Source organism: Amphiprion ocellaris, chromosome 19 (assembly GCF_022539595.1).
Source record: "Amphiprion ocellaris isolate individual 3 ecotype Okinawa chromosome 19, ASM2253959v1, whole genome shotgun sequence".
NCBI lineage: Eukaryota > Metazoa > Chordata > Actinopteri > Pomacentridae > Amphiprion > Amphiprion ocellaris.
In genome coordinates, this window is record NC_072784.1 from 33,103,584 (window position 1) to 33,127,737 (window position 24,154).

At 41.8% G+C, this 24,154-nt stretch overlaps 2 protein-coding genes across 2 annotated transcripts in view; both read right to left on the reverse strand.

The window, feature by feature from the left end:
* Positions 1-1,045: 1,045 nt before the first annotated feature.
* On the reverse strand, positions 1,046-13,549 carry LOC111586246 (germ cell nuclear acidic protein). The gene is made up of 6 exons (XM_023295943.3): positions 12,567-13,549; positions 6,355-6,428; positions 6,133-6,201; positions 1,914-1,965; positions 1,399-1,435; positions 1,046-1,327 (listed from the first exon to the last, which is right to left on the reverse strand). The coding sequence occupies exons 1-6, from the start codon at positions 13,090-13,092 to the stop codon at positions 1,288-1,290; spliced, it is 798 nt and encodes a 265-aa protein (XP_023151711.2). The 5' UTR covers positions 13,093-13,549; the 3' UTR covers positions 1,046-1,287.
* A 7,177-nt stretch (positions 13,550-20,726) lies between these two features.
* The window catches only part of trpm4a (transient receptor potential cation channel, subfamily M, member 4a), a 43,617-nt gene continuing 40,189 nt past the window's right edge, over positions 20,727-24,154 (reverse strand). The window contains exons 25-28 of the mRNA XM_055005122.1: positions 23,834-23,966; positions 22,003-22,075; positions 21,632-21,725; positions 20,727-21,489 (exon numbers count right to left, since the gene is read on the reverse strand). Of these exons, the coding sequence (XP_054861097.1) occupies positions 21,452-21,489; positions 21,632-21,725; positions 22,003-22,075; positions 23,834-23,966 (338 nt within the window). The 3' untranslated portion in view covers positions 20,727-21,451. The remainder of the gene's footprint in view (positions 21,490-21,631; positions 21,726-22,002; positions 22,076-23,833; positions 23,967-24,154) is intronic.

Below are 24,154 nucleotides of genomic sequence, written 5' to 3' on the forward strand. Positions count from 1 at the left end.
GCCTGAAGGAGAATTTCTCTCCCGGAAAGATAACCACAGTTCCTGACATGGAGAATGAATATGGGTCACTTTTGACCCTGTATCGGGGTCACAGGGTTATAGCAGAAGTTCTCTTATTAGAGCGATGACTGAGAACATCATAAATCTGCTAAACTTCACCCAGGATCCCCCTCAGATAAACTGGACTGGAAGTTATTAGGAAACACCGAATCAATATTTCATGTTGATTCAGTCAGTTTGCTGTCTGAACTTCTGCTCCTGAGGGTTTGTATTTGTGTTTTTAGATCATTCTGCAGTGGAAGTTAAATAACAAATAGATGCATTTTTATAATGTTTGTCCTCAATAACCAGGGAAGCTTTAGTTGTTACCTGATGTAAGGCAGCAGCAGCAGGACTTCAGAGTCACACAATACATTTAACTGGTGAATGAACCTCCGGTGATGTTAAATTTTTCAACTCTGTCAGAGCTGATATCAGCAGCACACAGCAGATGATTTTCTAAATATTCTCTCATCATTTGTCAAGGATTTGGTCAGAGCATTTACAGAAACAAAGTGAATCTGCACACTTTTTGTAGCATCATATTTACAGCTGGGGACAATATAAAGGACCTGTCCAGGTTGACCTGCCTTTACCCTCAGTCGCGATGGACTCCAGGATAAACTCCAGGATAAACTCCGGGATGGACCCTAGAATAGACTCCAGGATAGACTCCGGGATGGAGGACAAAGTGTGTCGAGATGATGGATGGATGGACAATATCAAGTCCTTCTCAGTCTAATAGTCTAAGTACAGTCACAAGCTGCAAAGACAAAGCTGAGCTGAAAGTTTGTTTTGATTTCACCAAGTTGAAGTCTGAAGTCATTAGACTGTTTTATTCAAGTCCAGGTCATGTGATAGTCGCAGCCAAGTACTGATAAAATGTTCTGTTTCAGTCAGAATTTTCATATAGAGAAGTTCTATTCTGCAGGAACCGTTTTCTCATTTTTTCTTATTGAATAAACTGCTGTAACATTCAGAATGAAGAACCTTTGAAATGAATGAATCAGTTCATGAAAATGTCTCCTTTTTTATTTAACACAATCCAGCATGACTTCAATTATATTTTCCCTAAAAGTACGACTCAGATTTGTCCGGTAACAACAGTACACTCTTAACATTTTCTATTAAGTCATTGTTGAACAAATGTGTCATGTTCTCAAGGAAAAAGACAAAAATAACAATTAAAATCAGAAGTGAAGGTTAAATATATTATTCTGGCCACATGGTGGCAACAAATGTTTGGGTTCAGTTGTCATCATCATCATTGAAGACATCAGCGACAGTCCTGAGGACGAAGAGATGCCAGTTACCAACAACATCATAAAGATGCTCCAAGTCAGTGGAAAGAGAACTTACTTATAGATGGATCCGGTCACTTCGTCAAGAAATCCTCCTGGAGAGAAGAGAAAAAGTAAGAAGCAGGTCAGAGCCAGCAGTTAAGAGTCTGCAGCTTCATGCTCCTCCAGGGGGCGCTAATGAGCCACCACAAGGACAAAACACAGAAACACAAAATTAGACTAAGGACTCATTTTTGTGTTGAAAATTAAACAACCTCTGAGTTAACAATTAGAAAAGAAAGTGACAGATGGAAATGTGGAAGATGAAAGTTTCTGAAGCGTTTTCCTTTTTAGTCATTTTGATGAAACAGAACAAAAACCAGCAAAGCTTCTGCTCAGCGTTCTTCTAACTGTAGTTTACTGATCAGATCTGACTGTCAGGATCCAGCATGTTAGAACAACAGTAATATGTGACTATATAACAAGGTTACGTCTAACCGTCACCTTCTAGGACTTCAGGGTCTCCTGATCTTTAGAGCTAGGAGCTCCTACAGCAGGAACATCAGAGCTACTTCCACTCCAACATTCACTCACCTGGCTTACAGACTGTTTGGCAAACAGGACACACATGACAGAAACTGCACATCTGTGGAAAAAACCAAACCAGAGTATTGAAATAAACATGTCATCATGAAGAAAATGTTTCCTGAAGAAAGTTCTTTTAGTTTCTAGTCCAGTGGGTCACATAAAACATACGAGTAGAGATTCATGAAGTGGACGGTTTATTCTTCTTTATTCATCGCTGCAGAGGAACCTCAGCTTCACTCAGCTCTAATTAGGATTTCCATTTGGAAAAACAAACCTGATACATTTTGATTTAGTGGTTCTGGTGCCAGCTGTATTTGTTTGTGTGATTAGTGGAGTTATTAACGGGTTCTATCAGCTCTACAGTAGAATAACTCCATGAGGTGGGACAGACAGGGTCAGGCAGCATGGCAAGGTTCCTGATGTGTTTGAAGAAGGACAATGGATATCATAAAGATCTGAGCAGCTTTGGCAAGTTGTGATGGCTACTGGGTCAGAACATCTCCAGAACAGCAGGTTCTGGTGTGCATTGGGTCAGGATGGACTCTGACCAATCTGCAGCTGTGGAGATCCACATGAGCTAACTGAGAAAAGCATAGAACCCCCTGCTCTGTGGAGACAGGGTGATGTTCTACTCTTAATCCAGATGTTTTAGGTAACTATAGACTGATATCCAACCTCCTATTTCTCTCTAAAATTCTAAAGAGAAGGATTGGAAATCAATTCTGTGAACATTTCCAAAGAAATAGCTTGTTATCTTTGACCAGGACATGTCCTTTAACTCGCACATAAAACAAATCTGTAGGACTTCCTTCTTCCACCTGAGAAATATTGTGAAAATCAGGAACATCCTGTCTCAGAGTGATGCAGAAAAACTAGTCCATGCATTTGTTACTTCTAGGCTTGACTACTGTAATTCCTTATTATCAGGTTGTCCCAATAGCTCTCTGAAACATCTACAGCTGATCCAAAACGCTGCAGCCAGAGTACTGACGGGAGTTAGCAAGAGAGATCATATTTCTCCTATATTGGTTTCTCTTCATTGGCTTCCTGTTAAATCTAGAATTCAAAATCCTTCTTCTGACATATAAAACTCTTAACAACCAATCTCCAGCATATCTCCATCATCTGCTGGGGAACAGGGAGCACTGAAAGGGACAGAAAGAGACTGAACAGAAGGTCAGGAGGAGGTTCTGTCCTGGACTGTTCCCTGGACTCCATAGAGGAGGTGGGTGAGAGGAGGATGTTGGCAAAGCTCACATCCATCATGGACAATCCCTCTCACCCACTGCATGACACTGTGAGGTCTTTAAGCAGCTCCTTCAGCAGCAGACTGAGACATCCACCCTGCAAGAAAGAGCGCTATCACAGGTCCTTCATTCCATCTGCTGTAAGACTTTACAACATTCAATTCAATTCAGTTTTATTTATATAGCGCCAATTACAGTCAAATTGTCTCGAGACGCTTTACAGAACCCATATGCCTGAACCCCCCAGAGCAGCCCTAAGGAGACAGTGGCAGGAAAACACCCTTTAACAGGGAAAAAAACCTCGAGCAGAACCCGGCTCTAATGTGGGGGGACCCATCTGCTGCTGGCCGGGTGGGTTGAGAGGGACAGAAGAGGTAGAGAGTTAGAGATAGAGGGATACAGATAGAGGTGTAGAGGTAGAGATAGAGAGGTGCGGGGTGGGACACAAGGACCATAAAACACAGCCACACATCTGAAGCATCCAGCTCTGGGACCAGGGACACTCGGAGAAAGGACACAGAAAGCCAGCATCACTGGCTGATGTTAACATAAACTGGACTTACATCATATCATCTTAAATCATGGTAAAATCTGCACAACAATTCCTTGCACTGCTGGCATTTTCTGCACTTTTACAGTTACATTTATTCCACAAGCCACTTTATGCTGATGTCACTTATAGTGTAGTAATTCTGTATATATTTATTCTTCATTCTTGTATATATTATTGTTATTATAATTATTATCTTTACTGTACACATGGTTAGTGCTGCTCTGAAAGATTTTTGCTGCTGTAACACTGGAAATTTCCCCTGACCTGGGGAGTAATAAATAAATAAATCTTATCTTATCTTATCTTATCTTATCTTATCTTATCTTATCTTATCTTATCTTATCTTATCTTATCTTATCTTATCTTATCTTATCTTATCTTATCTTATCTTATCTTATCTTATCTTATCTTATCTTATCTTATCTTATCCTGATAGTACCATATTATCCTAGCAGAACTCTTTGCCCTCAGACTGCAGGCTTACTTGAAGAAGTGACCTGTAACTTCTCTCTAAAAGTAGAATGTGAGGCAGAGCCTTCAGTTATCAGCTCCTCTCCTGTGGAACCAGCTCCCAGTTTGGGTTCTGGAGGCGGACACCCTCTCTAATTTTAAGACCAGGCTTAAAACCTTCCTTTTTGACAAATCTTATAGTTAGGACTGACTGGGGGACCCTGAGGGGGTCAGCTGGAGTCTTCCTCTTGGACGTCCCTTAGTTCTGCCCCTAGTTCTGCTGCTACAGGCCTAGGCTGCTGGAGGACCTCTCTGGATGCACTGAGCCCTTCTCTATCTACCATTATATTTAATATACAGTATATATACCATTATTGCATTACACTCACTCTGTTTCTCCCTGTGTCCTTTCTCTGAGTGTCCCTGATCCCAGAGCTGGATGCTTCAGATCTGTGGTGGTTCTCCCACCAACTGGCCTAATCTCCATCTGTGGGATGCTGCTGCTGTGATGTTTTATAGAGACAATGTGATGTTCTACAGAGACAGTGTGATGTTCTATGGAAATAATCTGATGTTCTATGAAGATAATATAATGTTCTATATGCATGTATTATACTGTGTGTTTTATGGTCCTTGTGTCCCCCCCCCCACCTCTCTATCTCTACCTCTACCCCTCTATCTCTATCTCTACCTCTACCTCTATCCCTCTATCTCTATCCCTCTATCTCTATCCCTCTATCTCTATCTCTCCACCTCTATCCCTCTATCTCTATCTCTCTACCTCTTCTGTCCCTCTCAACCCGTCCGGCCAGCAGCAGATGGTTCCCCCCACATTAGAGCCGGGTTCTGCTCAAGGTTTTTTCCCTGTTAAAAGGGTGTTTTCCTGCCACTGTCTCCTTAGAGCTGCTTTGGGGTTCAGGCATATGGGTTCTGTAAAGCGTCTCGAGACAATTTGACTGTAATTGGTGCTAAATAAATAAAATTGAATTGAATTGAATTGAATTCTATGGAGACAGTGTGATGTTCTATGGAGATAATGTGATGTTCTATGGAGACAGTGTGATGTTCTATGGAGACAGTGTGATGTTCTATGGAGACAATGTGATGTTCTATGGAGATAATGTGATGTTCTATGGAGATAATGTGATGTTCTATGGAGACAGTATGATGTTCTATGGAGACAGTGTGATGTTCTGTAGAGATAATGTGATGTTCTATGGAGATAATGTGATGTTCTATGGAGACAGTGTGATGTTCTATGGAGATAATGTGATATTCTATGGAGATAATGTGATGTTCTATGGAGACAGTATGATGTTCTATGGAGACAGTGTGATGTTCTATGGAGATAATATGATGTTCTATGGAGATAATGTGATGTTCTATGGAGACAGTGTGATGTTCTATGGAGATAATGTGATGTTCTATGGAGATAATGTAATGTTCTATGGAGACAGTGTGATGTTCTATGCAGACAGTGTGATGCTTTAAAGAATATGACAAAGAGTTCCAGAAGTTGATGTGGCCTCCAAACTCCCTTGACCTGAATTTGATCAAACATCTGTTGGATGCACCATAAAAACAAATCTGATCCATGGAACCCTAACCCTCACAGCCTTAAGGACTGAAGGATCTCCTGTTTTTTTGGTGTCTGATACCAATGGAGACCTTCAGAGTCAGTCAGAGCTGCTCTGGCTGCTCAACAGGGATCTACACAACATCAAACAGGTGGACTTATTGGTTTTTCAGGTTTGTGTTTTGTCATTGGGCTTAAGAGCTCCTGGCGGTCCGGAACCAGAACTCAGGAATCTGCAGCCCAGAGTTATGGGAGTTTGAAGCACTAGAAGAAGCTGATGGTAATAGCAGCTCATGTTTCATCTCAGTCTAGTCTGTTAGCGGGCTAATTCACTGCAGAATGTGCATGTGACAAAAACAAAGCTGATGATCTGTGGTTGGGGGATCAATGTTTCCTCACCTTGCAGTCCTCACAGTGGTCGGACTTGTCTCCTTCCTTACAAGGACATTTATCACAGCTGTCACAGTGCTGGAAGAAGAAAAACATGGAGTTAACCAGACATCTAGAAGGATCAGCAGTCAGAAGGAAACTAATCCGACTCTTTAGCTTCACATCGCTACTCTGAGAGGTTTATTTTATCTGGATTTAACTGACATCAATTTAACAAGCCGAATCACTTACCTCACAGAATTCACAGTATGAGCACAGAGAGCCTTTGTGATAAGCACCTTCATCGTCATCATCATCGTTGTCATCTACACACAACATTGACAGTAAATAAAGAAAACCTATGAAACCAGTCTGGATTCCTTCTAACAACTGTATTTTAGAAATGCCACAGCTGGATCTCTGCTGCCATTCAAAGATTTTTTTCAGAACTTTCAAAATCTTGAATGAATAGAAATATAACGTGTTTCTATTTTCTCCTCTGGGTGTTAACTAAAGCTAGAAACAGGACAATCAGGAGGAAGATTTAAAAGACAGCTCAGCTGGTGTTTTGGGTTTTATGAGCTCTTGTTGTTGGTGTGTTCTGATCAGATTTTAAAAATGTTTTTCTTCAAGGGAGAGAGAGCTGCACAGTGGATCAGTGATTAGTACATCGTCTCACAGCTAGAAGGTCCCAGGTTCGCACCCCAGCCTTACTGGGATCTTTCTGCGTGGAGTCTCCATGTTCTCCCTGCTGGGTTCTCCAGGTTCTCCAGGTTCCTCCCAAAGTCCAGAAACATGCTGACATTAATCAGTGATTCTAAACTGTCTGTAGGTGTGATTGTTTGTCTTATATAGCCCTGAGATAGACTGTTACCTGTCCAGGTGAACCTTCACCCTCATTTAGCTGGGATAGACTCCACCCCCCACGACCCAATTAAGTGGTGGATGGATGATGGATGATGCATGATGGATGGATGGACGGATGATGGATGGATGATGGATGATGATGTATGGATGATTGATGAACGGATGATGGATGGATAATGGATAATGGATGATGGATGATGGATGGATGATGGATGGATGGATGATGGATGGATGATGGATGGATGATGGATGGATGATGGATGGATGGATGATGGATGTTGGATGGATGGATCATGGATGGATGATGGATGCATGATGGATGGATGGATGATGGATGGATGATGGATGGATGGATGGATGGATGGATGGATGGATGGATGATGGATGGATGATGGATGGATGGATGGATGATGGATGTTGGATGGATGGATGATGGATGGATGATGGATGGATGATGGATGTATGATGGATGGATGGATGGATGGATGGATGGATGGATGATGGATGGATGGATGGTGGATGGATGGATGGATGGATGGATGGATGGATGATGGATGGATTGATGATGGATGGATGGATGATGGATGGATGAATGACAAATGGATGTACAATGGATGGATAGATGATGGATGTATGATGGATGGATGGATGTATGATGGATGGATGGATGGATGTATGGATAATGGATGGATGGATGGATGGATGGATGGATGGATGGATGGATGGATGGATGGATGGATAGATGGATGGATGGATGGATGGATGATGGGTGGATGTATGATGATGTATGATGGATGGATGGATGGATGATGGATAGATGTATGATGGACGGATGATGTATAATGAATGTATGATGGATGGATGATGGATAGATGGATGTATAATGGATGGATGATGATGGATGGATGGATGATGGATGATGGATGGATGGATGGATGGATGGATGGATGGATGGATGGATGATGATGAAGTGAAGGACGGATGGATGAAGGGATGGATGGACGGAGGGATGTATGGATGGATGGATGATAGATGGATGGATGGATGGATGGATGGATGGATGGATGATGGATGATGGATGGATGGATGTATGATGGATGTATGATGGATGGATGGATGGATGGATGGATGGATGGATGGATGGATGGATGGATGGATGGATGGATGGATGGAAGATGGATGGATGTATGATGGATGGATGATGGATTGATGATATTGTTGGTGTTGTTAAATGGGTGAAATGTTGCTTTGGTTGGGTTTTGTCGTTTTGACACCTAAATATCACCAGTAATGAACCCACATGGAACCTGATCACAGCTTTAACAGATGAATTCCCCAGTGGTTCTACAGCAGAACAAGTTCTACCATTTTTTATGTGTAAGTAAAGAATGTGTGTTTTTTAACTAGTCCATGCATTTGTTACTTCTAGGCTTGACTACTGTAATTCCTTATTATCAGGTTGTCCCAATAGCTCTCTGAAACATCTACAGCTGATCCAAAACGCTGCAGCCAGAGTACTGACGGGAGTTAGCAAGAGAGATCATATTTCTCCTATATTGGTTTCTCTTCATTGGCTCCCTGTTAAATCTAGAATAGAATTCAAAATCCTTCTTCTGACATATAAAGCTCTTAACAACCAATCTCCATCATATCTTAAAGACCTGATAGTACCATATTACCCTAGCAGAACTCTTCGCTCTCAGACTGCAGGCTTACTTGTTGTTCCTAGAATCTCTAAAAGTAGAATGGGAGGCAGAGCCTTCAGTTATCAGGCACCTCTCCTGTGGAACCAGCTCCCAGTTTGGGTTCGGGAGGCGGACACCCTCTCTATTTTTAAGACCAGGCTTAAAACCTTCCTTTTCGACAAAGCTTATAGTTGGGGCTGACTGGGTGACCCTGACGGGGTGAGCTGGTGTTTTCATTTGCACAACTGACTTCCCCTCTTGACGTCCCTTTAGTTTGCCCCTAGTTATGCTGCTATAGGCCTAGGCTGCTGGGGAACCTCTCTGGATGCACTGAGCCCTTCTCTAACTACCTATGTATTTACTATATATACCATTATTGCATTACATTCACTCTGTTTCTTTCTGTGTCCTTTCTCCGAGTGTCCCTGGTCCCAGAGCTGGATGCTGGATGCTTCAGATGTGTGGCTGTGTTTTATGGTCCTTGTGTCCCACCCCCCCACCTCTCTATCTCTACCCCTCTATCTGTATCCCTCTATCTCTATCTCTACCCCTCTATCTCTACCTCTCTACCTCTTCTGTCCCTCTCAACCCGCCCGGCCAGCAGGCAGATGGGTCCCCCCACATTAGAGCCGGGTTCTGCTCGAGGTTTTTTTCCCTGTTAAAAGGGTGTTTTCCTTGCCACTGTCGCCTTTTGGCTTGCTCTGGGGGTCAGGCATATGGGTTCTGTAAAGCGTCTCGAGACAATTTGACTGTAATTGGCGCTATATAAATAAAATTGAATTGAATTGAATTGAATTTAGCTTCAGGTGTGCATTCAGTGGAAGCTCTTGAAGATCACACAGATGAAAACTGCATTGAAGAACTCTGGAAACAACCTGGAGAACAATGGAGACTGAATCGGCAAAACTAGGAAATAAAGGCTAGAGGACACAGTGTGATCTATGAACTAGGTCAGTGAAACTCTGTTCGGTGTGGTTCAGGGACTGATGGCCAGTCAGACTACAGATCTAATGAAGCTCTATGTATTTGGAGTTCTCTGCTCAGGTTGGAATCTGTGTAGCTCCACTGACTTCATTTTCTTTACTCTTTAATTTGAAAGATTTTTCAGTTCAGTGTAAAACAAACTGATGGTAAGTAAAAGTCTCAGAGGATTCAGATATTTAAAGCTCTGAAGTAAAGCAGGATAGATGTTACCGGTGATAGGCTTCAGTAAAATGGTGCCTGTCTGTGTTCATATACCGCATATTCTAAAAGTCCTTTAGCATTTGAACCTTGTAGGATAATTAGTTCTACTGGTTAGTTCAAGCTGTAAATAATCTAATGTATTTGGATGTAAAATATTCATTTGTAGTTGTAGAAATGAGCAGACTCGTATAGAGACGTTAAAGAGGAACTAATAAAGGCATGTTCCCAGAGGTTTGATGGACTTCGTGTGCAACAGGCCTGAACTGTGTGAGTCTAACAACTGGTTTGGTTCTGTCCTCAGCAGCACGTTCTTGTGGTTCTTGTGGGCCCACTGGTGCCGACAGAACTCTGGGTCCAGATCTGAGGTTCTGATCCATTAGTCGGTCGTCCTGCAGCATCTCCTCCAGTATTTAACAGTTAGATCCTAAACTTTACTGAGCTGGAACAACCCCAGCCCTCACTCACACAGATGTTCCTCACCGGTTCTCCTCACGTCACTAATCGCTCATCCTCATCTGTTTCTGGTCTCCATGACAATCATGAAGCTGTGCATGGATTTCCAGTTGTGACCTCCTCAGCAGTAAACTCCTGTTCGGATCCATGTGTTAGAGCGGAACTTGTTGACTGCTCTCCCTTTGAGATGTCATGACCTGGTTGTGTTTTTTTGAGGTGGACATAAAACCTCTGAAGTGATCCAATGATATTGGAATAGAAATGTGTTGCAAAGAACTTTTTGACATAAAAAGACCCTGCATTTGTTTTCACCAGCAACATTTGAGAAGAAATGTCTGAACATGCAGCTCTGAGTGTCTGTTGCATCTTCACTAGGTGACTCTATCATTACTGAGATGATCTCAAAATGATAAAAATGACTTTGTAAATGAATAAAATAAAAAGTTTCACCGAGATTGACCCTTCATTTTAATTAAGACTGATGCAGTTATATTACATTTGTGCCCAACTGCTTCAAACCACCAGCCAGATCCCCAAACTACTGAAACCCAGATCAGCACCGATAGAATAGGTGATAAAGAACATCGACTGGTCAGAGCAGATACTCACTCAGACATTCAGGTGTCAACAGTCTGCAGCTCTGGTCCTTATACAGATTATCAAACACATTGTACAGATCTTGGTAAAAACATTCATGCTCTCCATGCAGTTTCACTGCTCTAATACAAATCCTCTGCCTCTGGTAACAGATTTACATTTAGGCACTTTACAATCATTTGATTTATTTCATGAATGAAAGTCGGGTTAAAGATATAAGGACAGTGGTGATGGTCATGTTTTCCACAAGTTCATAGTCATCAAAAATCTGTTTTTTAAACAAGAGAAAATGCAGACAACCCTTTCATCTCTTGACAGTTTGATATTTCTATACAAAGAGATGTTTCTCTCTTTTCCCAAACACTCTTTAAGGTCTGAAAAATCAGCAGCAAATCCACGAGTTCAAAACAAGTTGTTTTACATCAGTTCATTTTGTTTTACACAGGACTCAAATATCTATCATCAGTTATAGAAGTTCCAAATAAGCATTGAATCATAAGGGAAGAAAATGCAAAAGATTCCAAAATAATATTCACCATTAATGCAAGCTACTGAAATGTGCATGAAAACTCTTTTTTTAACCTAATGATTGAGAACATTAGCATTCTAGAAAATAAAATGAGGTATGATAATTACAGTGTTCATAGATAAACTGAAAGTTATTCTATCATCTGTCTTTAGCAATTTTACAAATGCACACACCAGGCTTGAAAAATAATATCAGTGCATTATATGCCTCTTCAACACTCAGCGGCAGAAATACTCCACAGAGAAAGAAAGAGATTAAGAGATATGGAGAAAGAGAGAAACTTCACAGTTGCTGCTAATTGAAGCTTCTAAATGAATGAGTTTTGGTTGTGGCCCTCCTGCACCTCCCTCAGGCTTTATTCTCCTTCTGGCTGTTTCTGTAACACCTCCATCCCCCAACTCACTCCCAATATCATTGTCTCTCTTTCTTTCTCTGTAGGTTCGCATAAAGACACAAATACAGGTCAGTCTGATCCAAAACAAATGAGAAAGGAAGATACTAGTGGAGGAACCATTCTGGAGGAACCATTCTTTCAAACGAAACACAAATCAAAAGATCTCAGACTAGTGACCCCAATGACTGAATTCCAAGTCAGGCTTGGCTTGTGTGAAATAGGTTTTTTGTTGTTTTTCTCTCTCAAATCAAAGCTTCTGCAGTCCTTGAGTTCATATCTAGTGTACTGTACGAAGGACTTCAGACAGTTGGACTTCAGATGGGCCAGTTCAATTTCCCCAGAGAGCTCATAACTCTAGTTAAGCAGGGAAAAGAACACAGTGTCAGAGACAGCAGGGGAAATGGACAGCTGGAAAGGGGTGGAGGAGGGACGTTGATTACCTACGAGCTCTAAGACATTCAATACGGTCGACAAAGAGATGATAAGATTGTACAAATGTTAAAGAGAGGGGAGCTGTTAACATTTCTCTTAGCCCCTCCCCTTTTCACATCAGCCATCACTGACATTCCGACTTTACGTTCATCACGTGATGTATTCGTCCGCTTCTATGTTTTCAATTTACAGCCGACCAGGAACAACAAGCAGCAGAAGTCAGTAAAACTCAGAAGTCAGTGACGGCTGATGCTTGAACACAGTTAGCAGAGCTGCAGCTGCACAGATGTGACAAAACAAGAACAATTTTGAATGGACTGACCTTCATGATCATCGTCGTCGTCATCGTCATCATCGTCGTCGTCATCATCATCGTCGTCATCGTCATCGTCGTCGTCATCGTCATCGTCTTCGTCATCGTCGTCGTCATCATCGTCATCATCATCGTCGTCGTCATCGTCATCATCATCGTCGTCGTCATCATCATCGTCGTCGTCATCATCATCATCGTCATCGTCGTCGTCATCATCATCGTCATCGTCGTCGTCATCATCGTCATCATCGTCGTCATCGTCGTCATCGTCATCATCGTCGTCATCATCGTCGTCGTCATCATCATTATCGTCATCGTCATCGTCATCGTCATCGTCATCGTCATCGTCATCGTCATCATCATCATCATCATCATCATCATCATCATCGTCATCGTCGTCGTCGTCGTCAGCCACCAGGCCCTGCTCGGAGCGCAGCGGCACGTCCTGGGCCTTGGCGGTGGGAGCCATTGGGGTGTGGAAGGAGCAGAGCAGCGTCAGCAGCAGAGCCAGAATCAAACTTCTCAACGATGCCATGTTGACAGACTGGGCCTTCTAACGAGGAATCTACCTGGAATCACTGCAGGAGTCCAGCACTGCAGCCTTTCACTGTTTGTCCCCCGCACACAACCGCAGATATTCAGACACACTCAGACAGGCTGCTGCAGGATGCAATGGACACCAGCTCTAATAGCATCCAATGGACAAGGTCCAGTGCACAGAAAATATTCCCACCTGAGATCCAGATACCTGTTGCCAAGTCCTGGCTATAACGATCCTCAGAAGAGCAGGTGTCCTACCGTTGAACCGGGGCCACAATACGACAGGTGTCCTAAGTCCAGAGCAGCACGAGTGTGATCAGGTAAAAGTGCAGTAAGAAGCTGAGAGTCAACGCTGAAGACACATACAGGACTAATGTGAGCGACAGAAAAAGAGTGAGACCGACCTCCTGGGTAAGCTGAGAAGAAGGGGGGCAGTTAGACTGACTGACAGGGGCAAATGCTGGTGGGCAGGTCTGGGCTATCCATAAGTTAGGCTACTCACAGAAGAGGGGAATGATTGGGGGCGGGGGGAATAAGGAACAAGTGGAGCGTACTCACTTTTCCATCATCATCAAATGGTTAAGTTTAACTTTAGAGCAAATGGTGAGGCTTAACTTCAGGGAGGCACATGGCAGAAGTTGGTCCAGCCAGGGAACGTAAGGAGGAGGACTTCTTGTAGAGCTGTCAGGATACTGGACTTGTAGTTGTACAAGCTCCAGGCTGGTTCTGATAGAAGAAGGTGGCTGAGCTTTTAGCCTCAGTAGCAGCAGAGCACAGTGTAGGTATGACAGCGTTTGGTCCAGATATTTACACCCTCAAAGGAGGATCATTATGGTTTTAGTGACTCCCTGACCTTTCCTGTAGTGTAGAGTCCAACATCTCCCCTGGAACAACCTTCCAGTCCACTTATTTGACTTCTAGGTCATTCCTCTGAGGACATTCATGTTTGTATGAAGATGAATCCTGATGCTTTTTGAGGCAAACAAATTACCTATGAATAGCGACTTTAGGATTCTTCGTGCTATTGACCAATGAAGTGTGGAATGGTTCAAGTTCAAACATGAAGGATGGATAGAGGTTGCATTAAGGTTAATCTGTGAAGTTGGACCAGCATCATGAGCTCAGCGCTGCAGTCTGCTTTAAATAAACTACTCTGAAGGAAGTGTTGTCCCACCACACCTAAAATAAAGCTCTAATGGCTGCTTAGGGTGAGGACCAAACGAGGAAGTTCCTCATCAGCAGATTCATGGTGTTTTACTTCTTTGTACGTACAGGAAGTAGCAGTAGTTGTCAGTGTCCTTCTCACCTGGTCAGGTATTGTATGAAGTGGTGTGAATGTCAGATTATCGGTTTCAGACAACACCAACTGTCAGGTACCCTTCTGCTATGGAGTTCCTCTCTAAAGCGCATTTTATGTTGGAAAAGGGATTGACTTACAGCAAACTGACCCCAATACTCTCCACTGACACAAAGGCTATCCTACTCTCTGCACTAACATTGGCAGTGGACCTGAATGGTGCTCTACTCAATGGTCCAAACAGAACCTAATTCCTCGAGACACCGGTCTGACTATCCCAGGATCCAATGGGAGGACGGCCATTCTGAGGATATAACTCCAAGTGGTTTCTATGATCCTGGTCCGTCAGCTGATCTCAGGTCAAATGTTTTTATTTCTGAGAAACGCCAAGTCACCGCTTTGTTGTGTAACTCCATTATGACGTGTAATGAACATTTCAGCTACTAGGACTGTCAGACTCAAATATTCATTATTCTGAGCTACTGGGACACTTTCAGAGCATGTTTTAATACATCTTGTACCTCAAGTATCTCCATCATGCTGATGCAGCCAAAGCGTTTGCTCTATCAAGAGTTCAGGCCAAGACACTGATCTGTGGGCCATCTACTGCCCTCCCCCTACTCACTGTTCCTAAAATAGGATTTGTGCAGGGAGGAGTTGACAACTGCTCTATTTAAAACCCTGCAGTGTCAGAGTCAGTGTAATGTGAGCATCCACACCCTCCGTCAGTTCTCACCTCCACCAGGAAATAGGTTGCTGATAGCAACCTCTGAAACACCTTATAAAACAAACTGAAGTCCAGAAATACTTCTGCTACTACTTTGTGTGACGTTCTCCATTAACTCTGCTCTGGACTCATGCTGTAGACTAAAACTAAAATCCTGCCCCACATCCTGGCTTTACTTTCTGCTCAGGGTTTCAGGGGTTTACGTGTACTTTCAATGTTTTTACCAGTCAGGATTACAGTTTGGTTAATGTGTAACTATCTTTGAGCTTCTTGATTGTTAAAATCAGTCTGATTGAATGATCCATAATAAAAACAAGATATTTACTTTGAATAAGCAGGACTAATGTCTTCCTGTACGTGATGTTAAATCTTTAAAAAGATCTGAGGAACTCAGACCTGCACGTTGTTGAAGCGTAACAGCAAATAAATGTATAACCAACAGGTGAGCAAACGCAAAAATACACTAAATGTATTTAATCATGATCAACCAATGATCAGTGACCAATGACCAGTCATTTACATCCTTAACCAGAACATGATGAGTGGAAGAAAGCTGGTTTGTGATTTCATCTTGACCTGGATTCTCTGAATAAGGTCAGAGCCAACAAAGCCGTCAGGACTCAGCCTGGTATCATCCTCAGCAGATCATTATTTACTGCTTTATACAGCCCATAATGTCTGCTTTAGGGTCATCATACAGTTGGTGGTAGTGACAGAGCAGTGGAAGTGAGAAACAGCTGAGATGGAAAGAGGAGATCAGATCAAGATGAAGACTGCAAAGTGGCTGAAAGTGGAGATGAGCTCAGACATTCCAGAGACGTCTTCTCTCAGTTTGGACCTGCAGTCGGCCTGCATCCACCACTCAGCTGTTTACTGTTTAACCCTGCTATCAGGAGGCCAGGACAGAAAACCAGTCAGTCATGGTTAGTGATCGTTGGTCATGTTAGTCATGGTTAGTTGTTGTGGTTGGTCATGGTTAGTTGTGGTTGGTCATGGTCAGTTGTGGTTGGTCATGGTTGGTTATAGTTGGTTATGGTTGGTTATGTTGGCTATGGTTGTTATGGTTGGTCATGGTTGGTTATGGTTGTTATGGTTGGTTATGTGGGTCATAGTCGGTTATGGTTGGCTATGGTTGGTTGTAGTTGGTTATAGTTGGTTATAGTTGGTCATGGTTGTTATGGTTGGTCATGGTTGGTTATGGTTGTTATGGTTGGTCATGGTTGTTATGGTTGGTTATGGTTGGTTATAGTCGGTTATAGTTGGTTATGGTTTTTATGGTTGGTTATAGTTGGTTATGGTTGTTATGGTTGTTATAGTTGGCTATGGTTGTTATGGTTGGTTATAGTTGGTTACTGTTATGGTTGGTTATAGTTGGTTATGGTTGTTATGGTTGGTTATGGTTGTTATGGTAGGTTATAGTTGGTTATGGTTGTTATGGTTGGTTATGGTTGTTATGGTTGGTTATAGTTGGTTATGGTTGTTATGGTTGGTTATAGTTGGTTAAAGTTGGTTATGGTTGGTTATGGTTGTTATGGTTGTTATAGTTGGTCATGGTTGGTTATGGTTGTTATAGTTGGCTATGGTTAGTTATAGTTGGTTATAGTTGGTCATGGTTGTTATGGTTGGTCATGGTTGGTTATGGTTGTTATGGTTGGTTGTGGTTGGTTATAGTTGGTTATGGTTGTTATGGTTGGTTATGGTTGTTATGGTTGTTATAGTTGTTATGGTTGGTTGTGGTTGTTATGGTTGTTATAGTTGGTTATGGTTGTTATGGTTGGCTATAGTTGGCTATGGTTGTTATGGTTGGTTATAGTTGGTTATCGTTGTTATGGTTGGTCATGGTTGTTATGGTTGGTTATAGTCAGTTATAGTTGTTTATGGTTTTTATGGTTGGTTATAGTTGGTTATGGTTGTTATGGTTGGTTATAGTTGATTATAGTTGGTTATGGTTGGTTATGGTTGTTATGGTTGTTATGGTTGTTATGGTTGGTTATGGTTGGTTATGGTTGTTATGGTTGGTTATAGTTGGTTATGGTTGTTATGGTTGTTATAGTTGTTATGGTTGGTTGTGGTTATTATGGTTGGTTATAGTTGGTTATGGTTGTTACGGTTGGTTATAGTTGGTTATAGTTGGTCATGGTTGGTTATGGTTGGTCATGGTTGGTTATAGTTGGTTATAGTTGTTATGGTGGGTTATAGTTGGTTATAGTTGGTCATGGTTGGTTATGGTTGGTTATAGTTGGTCATGGTTGTTATGGTTGTTATAGTTGTTATGGTTGGTTGTGGTTGTTATAGTTGGTTATGGTTGGTTATTGTTGTTTTGGTTGGTTATAGTTGGTCATGGTTGGTTATGGTTGTTATAGTTGGCTATGGTTAGTTATAGTTGGTTATGGTTGTTATGGTTGTTCATGGTTGGTTATGGTTGTTATAGTTGGCTATGGTTAGTTATAGTTGGTTATAGTTGGTTATGGTTGGTTATAGTTGGTCATGGTTGTCATGGTTGTTATAGTTGGCTATGGTTGTTATAGTTGGTTATGGTTGGTTATGATTGGTTATGGTTGTCATGGTTGGTTATTGTTGTTATGGTTGGTCATGGTTGTTATGGTTGTTATAGTTGGTTATTGTTGGTTGTGGTTATTATGGTTGGTTATAGTTGGTCATGGTTGTTACGGTTGGTTATAGTTGGTTATAGTTGGTCATGGTTGGTTATGGTTGGTCATGGTTGGTTATAGTTGGTTATAGTTGTTATGGTGGGTTATAGTTGGTTATAGTTGGTCATGGTTGGTTATGGTTGGTTATAGTTGGTCATGGTTGTTATAGTTGGCTATGGTTGGTTATAGTTTGTTATGGTTGGTTATGATTGGTTATGCTTGTCATGGTTGGTTATTGTTGTTATGGTTGGTTAAGGTTGGTTATAGTTGGTTATGGTTGTTATGGTTGGTTATAGTTGGTTATGGATGTTATGGTTGTTATAGTTGGTTATGGTTGGTTGTGGTTGTTATGGTTGGTTATAGTTGGTTATGGTTGTTATGGGTGGTTATGGTTGTTGTGGTTGGTTAAGGTTGGTTATATTTGGTTATGGTTGTTATGGTTGGTTATAGTTGGTTATGGATGTTATGGTTGTTATGGTTGGTTATGGTTGTTATGGTTGGTTATGGTTGTTATGGTTGGTTATAGTTGGTTATGGTTGTTATGGTTGGTTATGGTTGTTATGGTTGGGTATAGTTGGTTATAGTTGGTCATGGTTGGTTTTGATTGTTATGGTTGGATAGTGTCAGGTTGGAATAATCACAGAGTTGAATCTGACTGACTGAGTCTGCTTTAGATGATGGCCATGTGAACACATGACCTCAAGCAGGTCTGAAGAATGTCTGGAGGAGCTGAAGAGCTGACAGAAGAGAACTTCCCCGACTATTCATCAACCAGATCTGACATCAGGATTCTGTTTCCTGCTTGAATTCAATCTGCTGCCAAATTAACCCTGAGCTGCTTCCATGTAAGGAACCCAGTCTAAAGAGGGAAGTGTGTGTGTTACTGTTGGTGTGTATGTGTGTGTGTGTGTTACTGTTAGTGTGTGTGTGTGTGTGTGTGTGTGTGTGTGTGTGTTACTGTTAGTGTGTGTGTGTTACTGTTAGTGTGTGTTACTGTTAGTGTGTATGTGTGTGTGTTACTGTTAGTGTGTGTGTTGTTAGTGTGTGCTACTGTTGGTGTGTATGTGTGTGTGTTACTGTTAGTGCGTGCTACTGTTAGTGTGTATGTGTGTGTGTGTTACTGTTAGTGTGTATGTGTGTTACTGTTAGCGTGTGTGTGTTACTGTTAGTGTGTGCTACTGTTGGTGTGTATGTGTGTGTGTTACTGTTAGTGCGTGCTACTGTTAGTGTGTATGTGTGTGTGTTACTGTTAGTGTGTATGTGTGTTACTGTTAGCGTGTGTGTGTTACTGTTAGTGTGTGCTACTGTTGGTGTGTATGTGTGTGTGTGTTACTGATAGTGTGTATGTGTGTGTTACTGTTAGTGTGTGTGTTCTGTTAGTGTGTGCTACTGCTGGTGTGTATGTGTGTGTTACTGTTAGTGTGTGCTACTGTTAGTGTGTATGTGTGTGTGTGTGTTACCGATAGTGTGTATGTGTGTTACTGTTAGCGTGTGTGTGTTACTGTTAGTGTGTGCTACTGTTGGTGTGTATGTGTGTGTGTGTGTTACTGATAGTGTGTATGTGTGTGTTACTGTTAGTGTGTGTGTTCTGTTAGTGTGTGCTACTGTTGGTGTGTATGTGTGTGTTACTGTTAGTGTGTGTGTGTTACTGTTAGTGTGTGCTACTGTTAGTGTGTATGTGTGTGTGTGTGTTACTGATAGTATGTGTGTGTTACTGTTAGCGTGTGTGTGTTACTGTTAGTGTGTGCTACTGTTAGCGTGCATGTGTGTGTGTTACTGTTAGTGTGTGCTACTGTTAGTGTGTATGTGTGTGTGTGTTACTGTTAGTGTGTGTTCGTTACTGTTAGTGTGTGTGTTACTGTTAGTGTGTGTGTGTTACTGTTAGTGTGTGCTACTGTTAGTGTGTATGTGTGTGTGTGTTACTGTTAGTGTGTGCTACTGTTAGTGTGTATGTGTGTGTGTGTTACTGTTAGTGTGTATGTGTGTGTGTGTGTGTTACTGTTAGTATGTGTGTGTTACTGTTAGTGTGTTACTGTTAGTGTGTATGTGTGTGTTACTGTTAGTGTGTGTTACTGTTAGTGTGTGTGTGTGTGTTACTGTTAGTGTGTGTTACTGTTAGTGTGTGTGTGTGTGTTACTGTTAGTGTGTGTTACTGTTAGTGTGTTACTGTTAGTGTGTGTTACTGTTAGTGCATGTGTGTTACTGTTAGTGTGTGCTACTGTTAGTGTGTATGTGTGTGTGTGTTACTGATAGTGTGTATGTGTGTGTTACTGTTAGTGTGTTACTCTTAGTGTGTTACTGTTAGTGTGTATGTGTGTGTCTGAGGTTTAAGGACTAATAATGAATGACCATCTCTTCTCCTGATAATCAGACATCAGACTGATAACTCTAGTTTTAACCAAATCGATAATCAATAATACTGAACACTAATAAATCATTTTAAAGTTGTGGGTTCTGGTTTGTGTGCAGTTTGCAGGTTGTAACCGACACAGTCAGTTTGTCGCTGTTTTAGAGTCCATCTGAGCTGGTTTTATCTCACACTTCACTTCTCTCTCCAGAAATCCACATTTCATTTTAGTGGACCTGGACTCTGACTGATCTAATTCCTGAACAGGAAACCCAAGAAAACCTGACATTACTTTTTGATTTAAACACCAGTAGGGATATTTAGTGCTCAGTGAATATCACTCAGGTCATTTCCACCCTTTCGGTGTCTGTTCATGTTCTGACTGATCTAAGGAGGATCTCTAACACCGTCAGTGTTAAAGGGCTTCAACTCTATCAACAGAAACAGACTGAAGTAGCTGAAGAACTACTGATGAAATCAGATTCATTGAAATATCTCTGGTGATCCTCAGAGTTTTATCCTCCACAGTTGTTTCTGTTCAGTGAGAGTAAAATAAAACTAGGAGCACATGCTGACTGACTTTTAGCTACTAACGATACATGAGACCTACATTTTTATGGACAATCTTTATTGATGAGATACAATTAGATCAAGAAGACAATAATTTTGGTCCATTTGAATAAAATCTGAATATCTGCATTGTGATTGAAAACAGAAGCACATATTGGTTTACAAAAAAACAACATAGAAAACAGTAACAGTATGAAAATATCTCCTCTGGTTCTTGTTATGTCTTCAACCATAAAAAATACCATATAGACACCTCAACAAGGTCATTAAATGACCTTTCAGTCTTTTCAAAGACAGCAGCTGCTGCGAATTAAGCAGATAAAAGGCAAAACAATGAGCTCAAAGAGACTAAAAGGGTCAGATTCTTTCATGAAGCCATTTGTTCCATAAAAATATCAATTAGTGCAACTTTGATGAGCCAGGGTGGATTCCCTGGAAAATGCTGTGGTCCTCAACAGCATTTAATCCTTGATTGATGAAGGGAATGACTGTCTTAGATAGTCATCTTAACAAGGCACAACATCTGGTAACATCTGGGGCTCAAAGCTCTATTAATGCACTTTAAAGATGGAGAATCAAACACTGACAGAAAATAAAAGAGATGACGTATAAAAAGTACACTTCAAATGCAGAATGTTATTTGACCTGATTAATGTACACCTTAAACAACATACAGTGGAAAACATCAGAGAAACATTAAAAGCACCTGTGGAACACGGTGCTTCTGATGAGCTCTGAGCTGTTGGGATCTCTGAAGGCTTCCTATGACGTCTGTGAGCTCGGAGAAAGAGGAGGAAGATCTGCAGCAGAACAACAAATAAAAACTACAAAAAGGCAAAAGATCGATTCCGTGGCAGAACAAGCAGGTACAAAAAGAGATGCTCTTTCCACTTTAATCATTTAACTGAAACAACAGAACTGGTTGTGGTCCGATGGTTTTACCTCTGAGCTGAGGAGGAGGCCGGCCGGCTTTGATCAGGCTGCTCTGAGACAGAGCGTCGGCCATCCAGGAGAGGGCGCTGCAGCAGTACTCCATCTGACCAGCACAGAGACGCAGAGTTAGCAGATAGCTGAGCTAGCAGCTGCAGAAACCAGACACACCATGCACTAACGTGCACTAAGATGCCTCATCAGTCCAGCCATGCATGCAGACATTGCACAACTTAAAGAACTTTTTTTCAACTGTATTAGTTTGATTTGATTTGGATTTAAACCAGATCATTTAAGATGTTTTAGATTTTTAAAAACATTCTGACTACAATAAGAGGAAAAAGTAAATATAGTATAAATATCCAGGGTGCTGCTGATCTGACCTCTGTCTCCAGCAAACGCATCCTTCGGTCATGGTCTCGGATCTCTGCCATCTGCTTCAACACACTGTCCACCCTGCAAACGCCAAGACAGGAAAGAGTTCAGCTCAGTACACGTCTAAAACCTGCAGAGAAACAGGAACTGAGAAACACTGACATGAGGAGCAAACTGAAGTTAGAAAAACAGAGATGGATAATCAATACAATTCACTTCTGTTTTACTTATTAACTATTATCTAATATTATAGTATGATATTCAAAATTACAGGATTGTAATAAAAATCTGTACCAGGTTCTTTCTGTATCTCACAAAGTCACAGAGAATTTCTATATTTGTTTTATCATGTAAAAGATTAACAGTTTAGAAGATGTCAGAGGTAAAAAAAAACAAAACAAAAAGATGCAGCAAAGCTCATCAAAGTCTAGTCAGACTTCTCTGTACATGGTGTATGCAACTTCCTCCAGTTCTTATATTTACAAGCCCTCCCGCTTAACAAGCTCCATGCTACCCATAATAATAATCAATTAATCGACATAACGTGACGACGATGACCTCACAACCAATGTTATTTGGTGAACTGGTACAGCATATGATCGGTATACTATAACTGAATATTTAGTTTGTGTAGGTATATTATTAGCCTACATTAGGCAGAGGCAACACTTGCTGTGACTTATTTGCTAAATGACAAAAAGAAAAAGTATCTTTCTGCCTTGTTGGAGCCTAATGTCAGGAATCAGTCTGGATATTGTCGATCTCCTTTAATTTACCAATCGCAGCATGCCCAGAAGGAAAAGGATGAAGAGAGACAAAGAAAGGGAGCTACAGCAGGGAAGCAGCTCTCTGCTCTCCTGGATTAAAAAAACATCTAAGGAAGATGAGGAGAAAGATCATGATCATGAGGAACAAAGGTCAGAGTCAACATTAGAGTCATGTTAATTGTTTAGGGCCTTTTCCTCTAATTTTATTGAGATATCTTAAAAACTGTTCCTGATTTATTTTGTCAACACAAAGTGATTTGATGGAACTAAATCAGGCAATGGGCTGTATTAGTACTAACCATGAGTCACTTCTACGTTACAACACTTGCAGTAATTTTGTATTTACATTGATAGGCTATTATTAAAACTTTGACAATGATAACTTAAATACCCTATTAAAATGTGTCTTCAGAACACAACTGTGTAAATAGGGAATTGAACTTAGGTCATGGCATTTACAGTCTGGTGTGGTGATCTTAGTGTTGTAATGCGCTGACTCTTCTCACCAAGCAGTCTCATCTAAGAAACATATTTGCTTCTTTCTGCTGTTTGCAATAGGCCATAAGCAGCATAAGCCAGTGGTTCTACACGCTGCACAAGGTGCCCTTTTTCTTCCACTGAGCACCTGCCCCCCAAAATGTCTGCACGCCACTGCCAGCACCAGCACCAGGACCAGGACCAGGACCAGCACCAGCACCAGGACCAGGACCAGGACCAGCATCAGGACCAGCACCAGCACCAGGACCAGCACCAGCACCAGGACCAGGACCAGGACCAGCATCAGCACCAGGACCAGGACCAGCATCAGGACCAGCACCAGCACCAGGACCAGCACCAGGACCAGGACCAGGACCAGGACCAGCACCAGGACCAGCACCAGCACCAGGACCAGGACCAGCACCAGCACCAGCACCAGCACCAGCACCAGGACCAGCACCAGCACCAGTACCAGTACCAGCACCAGTACCAGTACCATGGCAGCAGTGGGTCATATCTACTTGTAGACCTGAAGGTAAAGCTGTAGCCTCCAGACAACAACGGTCTTCTACATCTTTAGGTCTGCTGGACGTACTTGACCGAAGTGTGTCTGAGTCTGGCCGTGTCGCTCTCCCTCTGCTTCTTGTTCTGAGCTGAGAGGAGATTTTCCTTCTGGATTGCTTCCCATGTGTTGAGTCGACTTGCTTTTCTGCTGCGTAGCTCCAGAGCTGAGGAGAGAGAAGATCACCAAACATGTAGCTCAGGCACATGGAGATCTGTGTAACCTGGAAACAAGAACATGATCCTTGAATATGGCGGAACATGACACTGTTCTGACGGTCTAGATGGCGCTGGTGAGTGCGGCCGCCGTCGTACATGCTCGAGCACTGCTACAACATTTTTTATTGTTATTTAA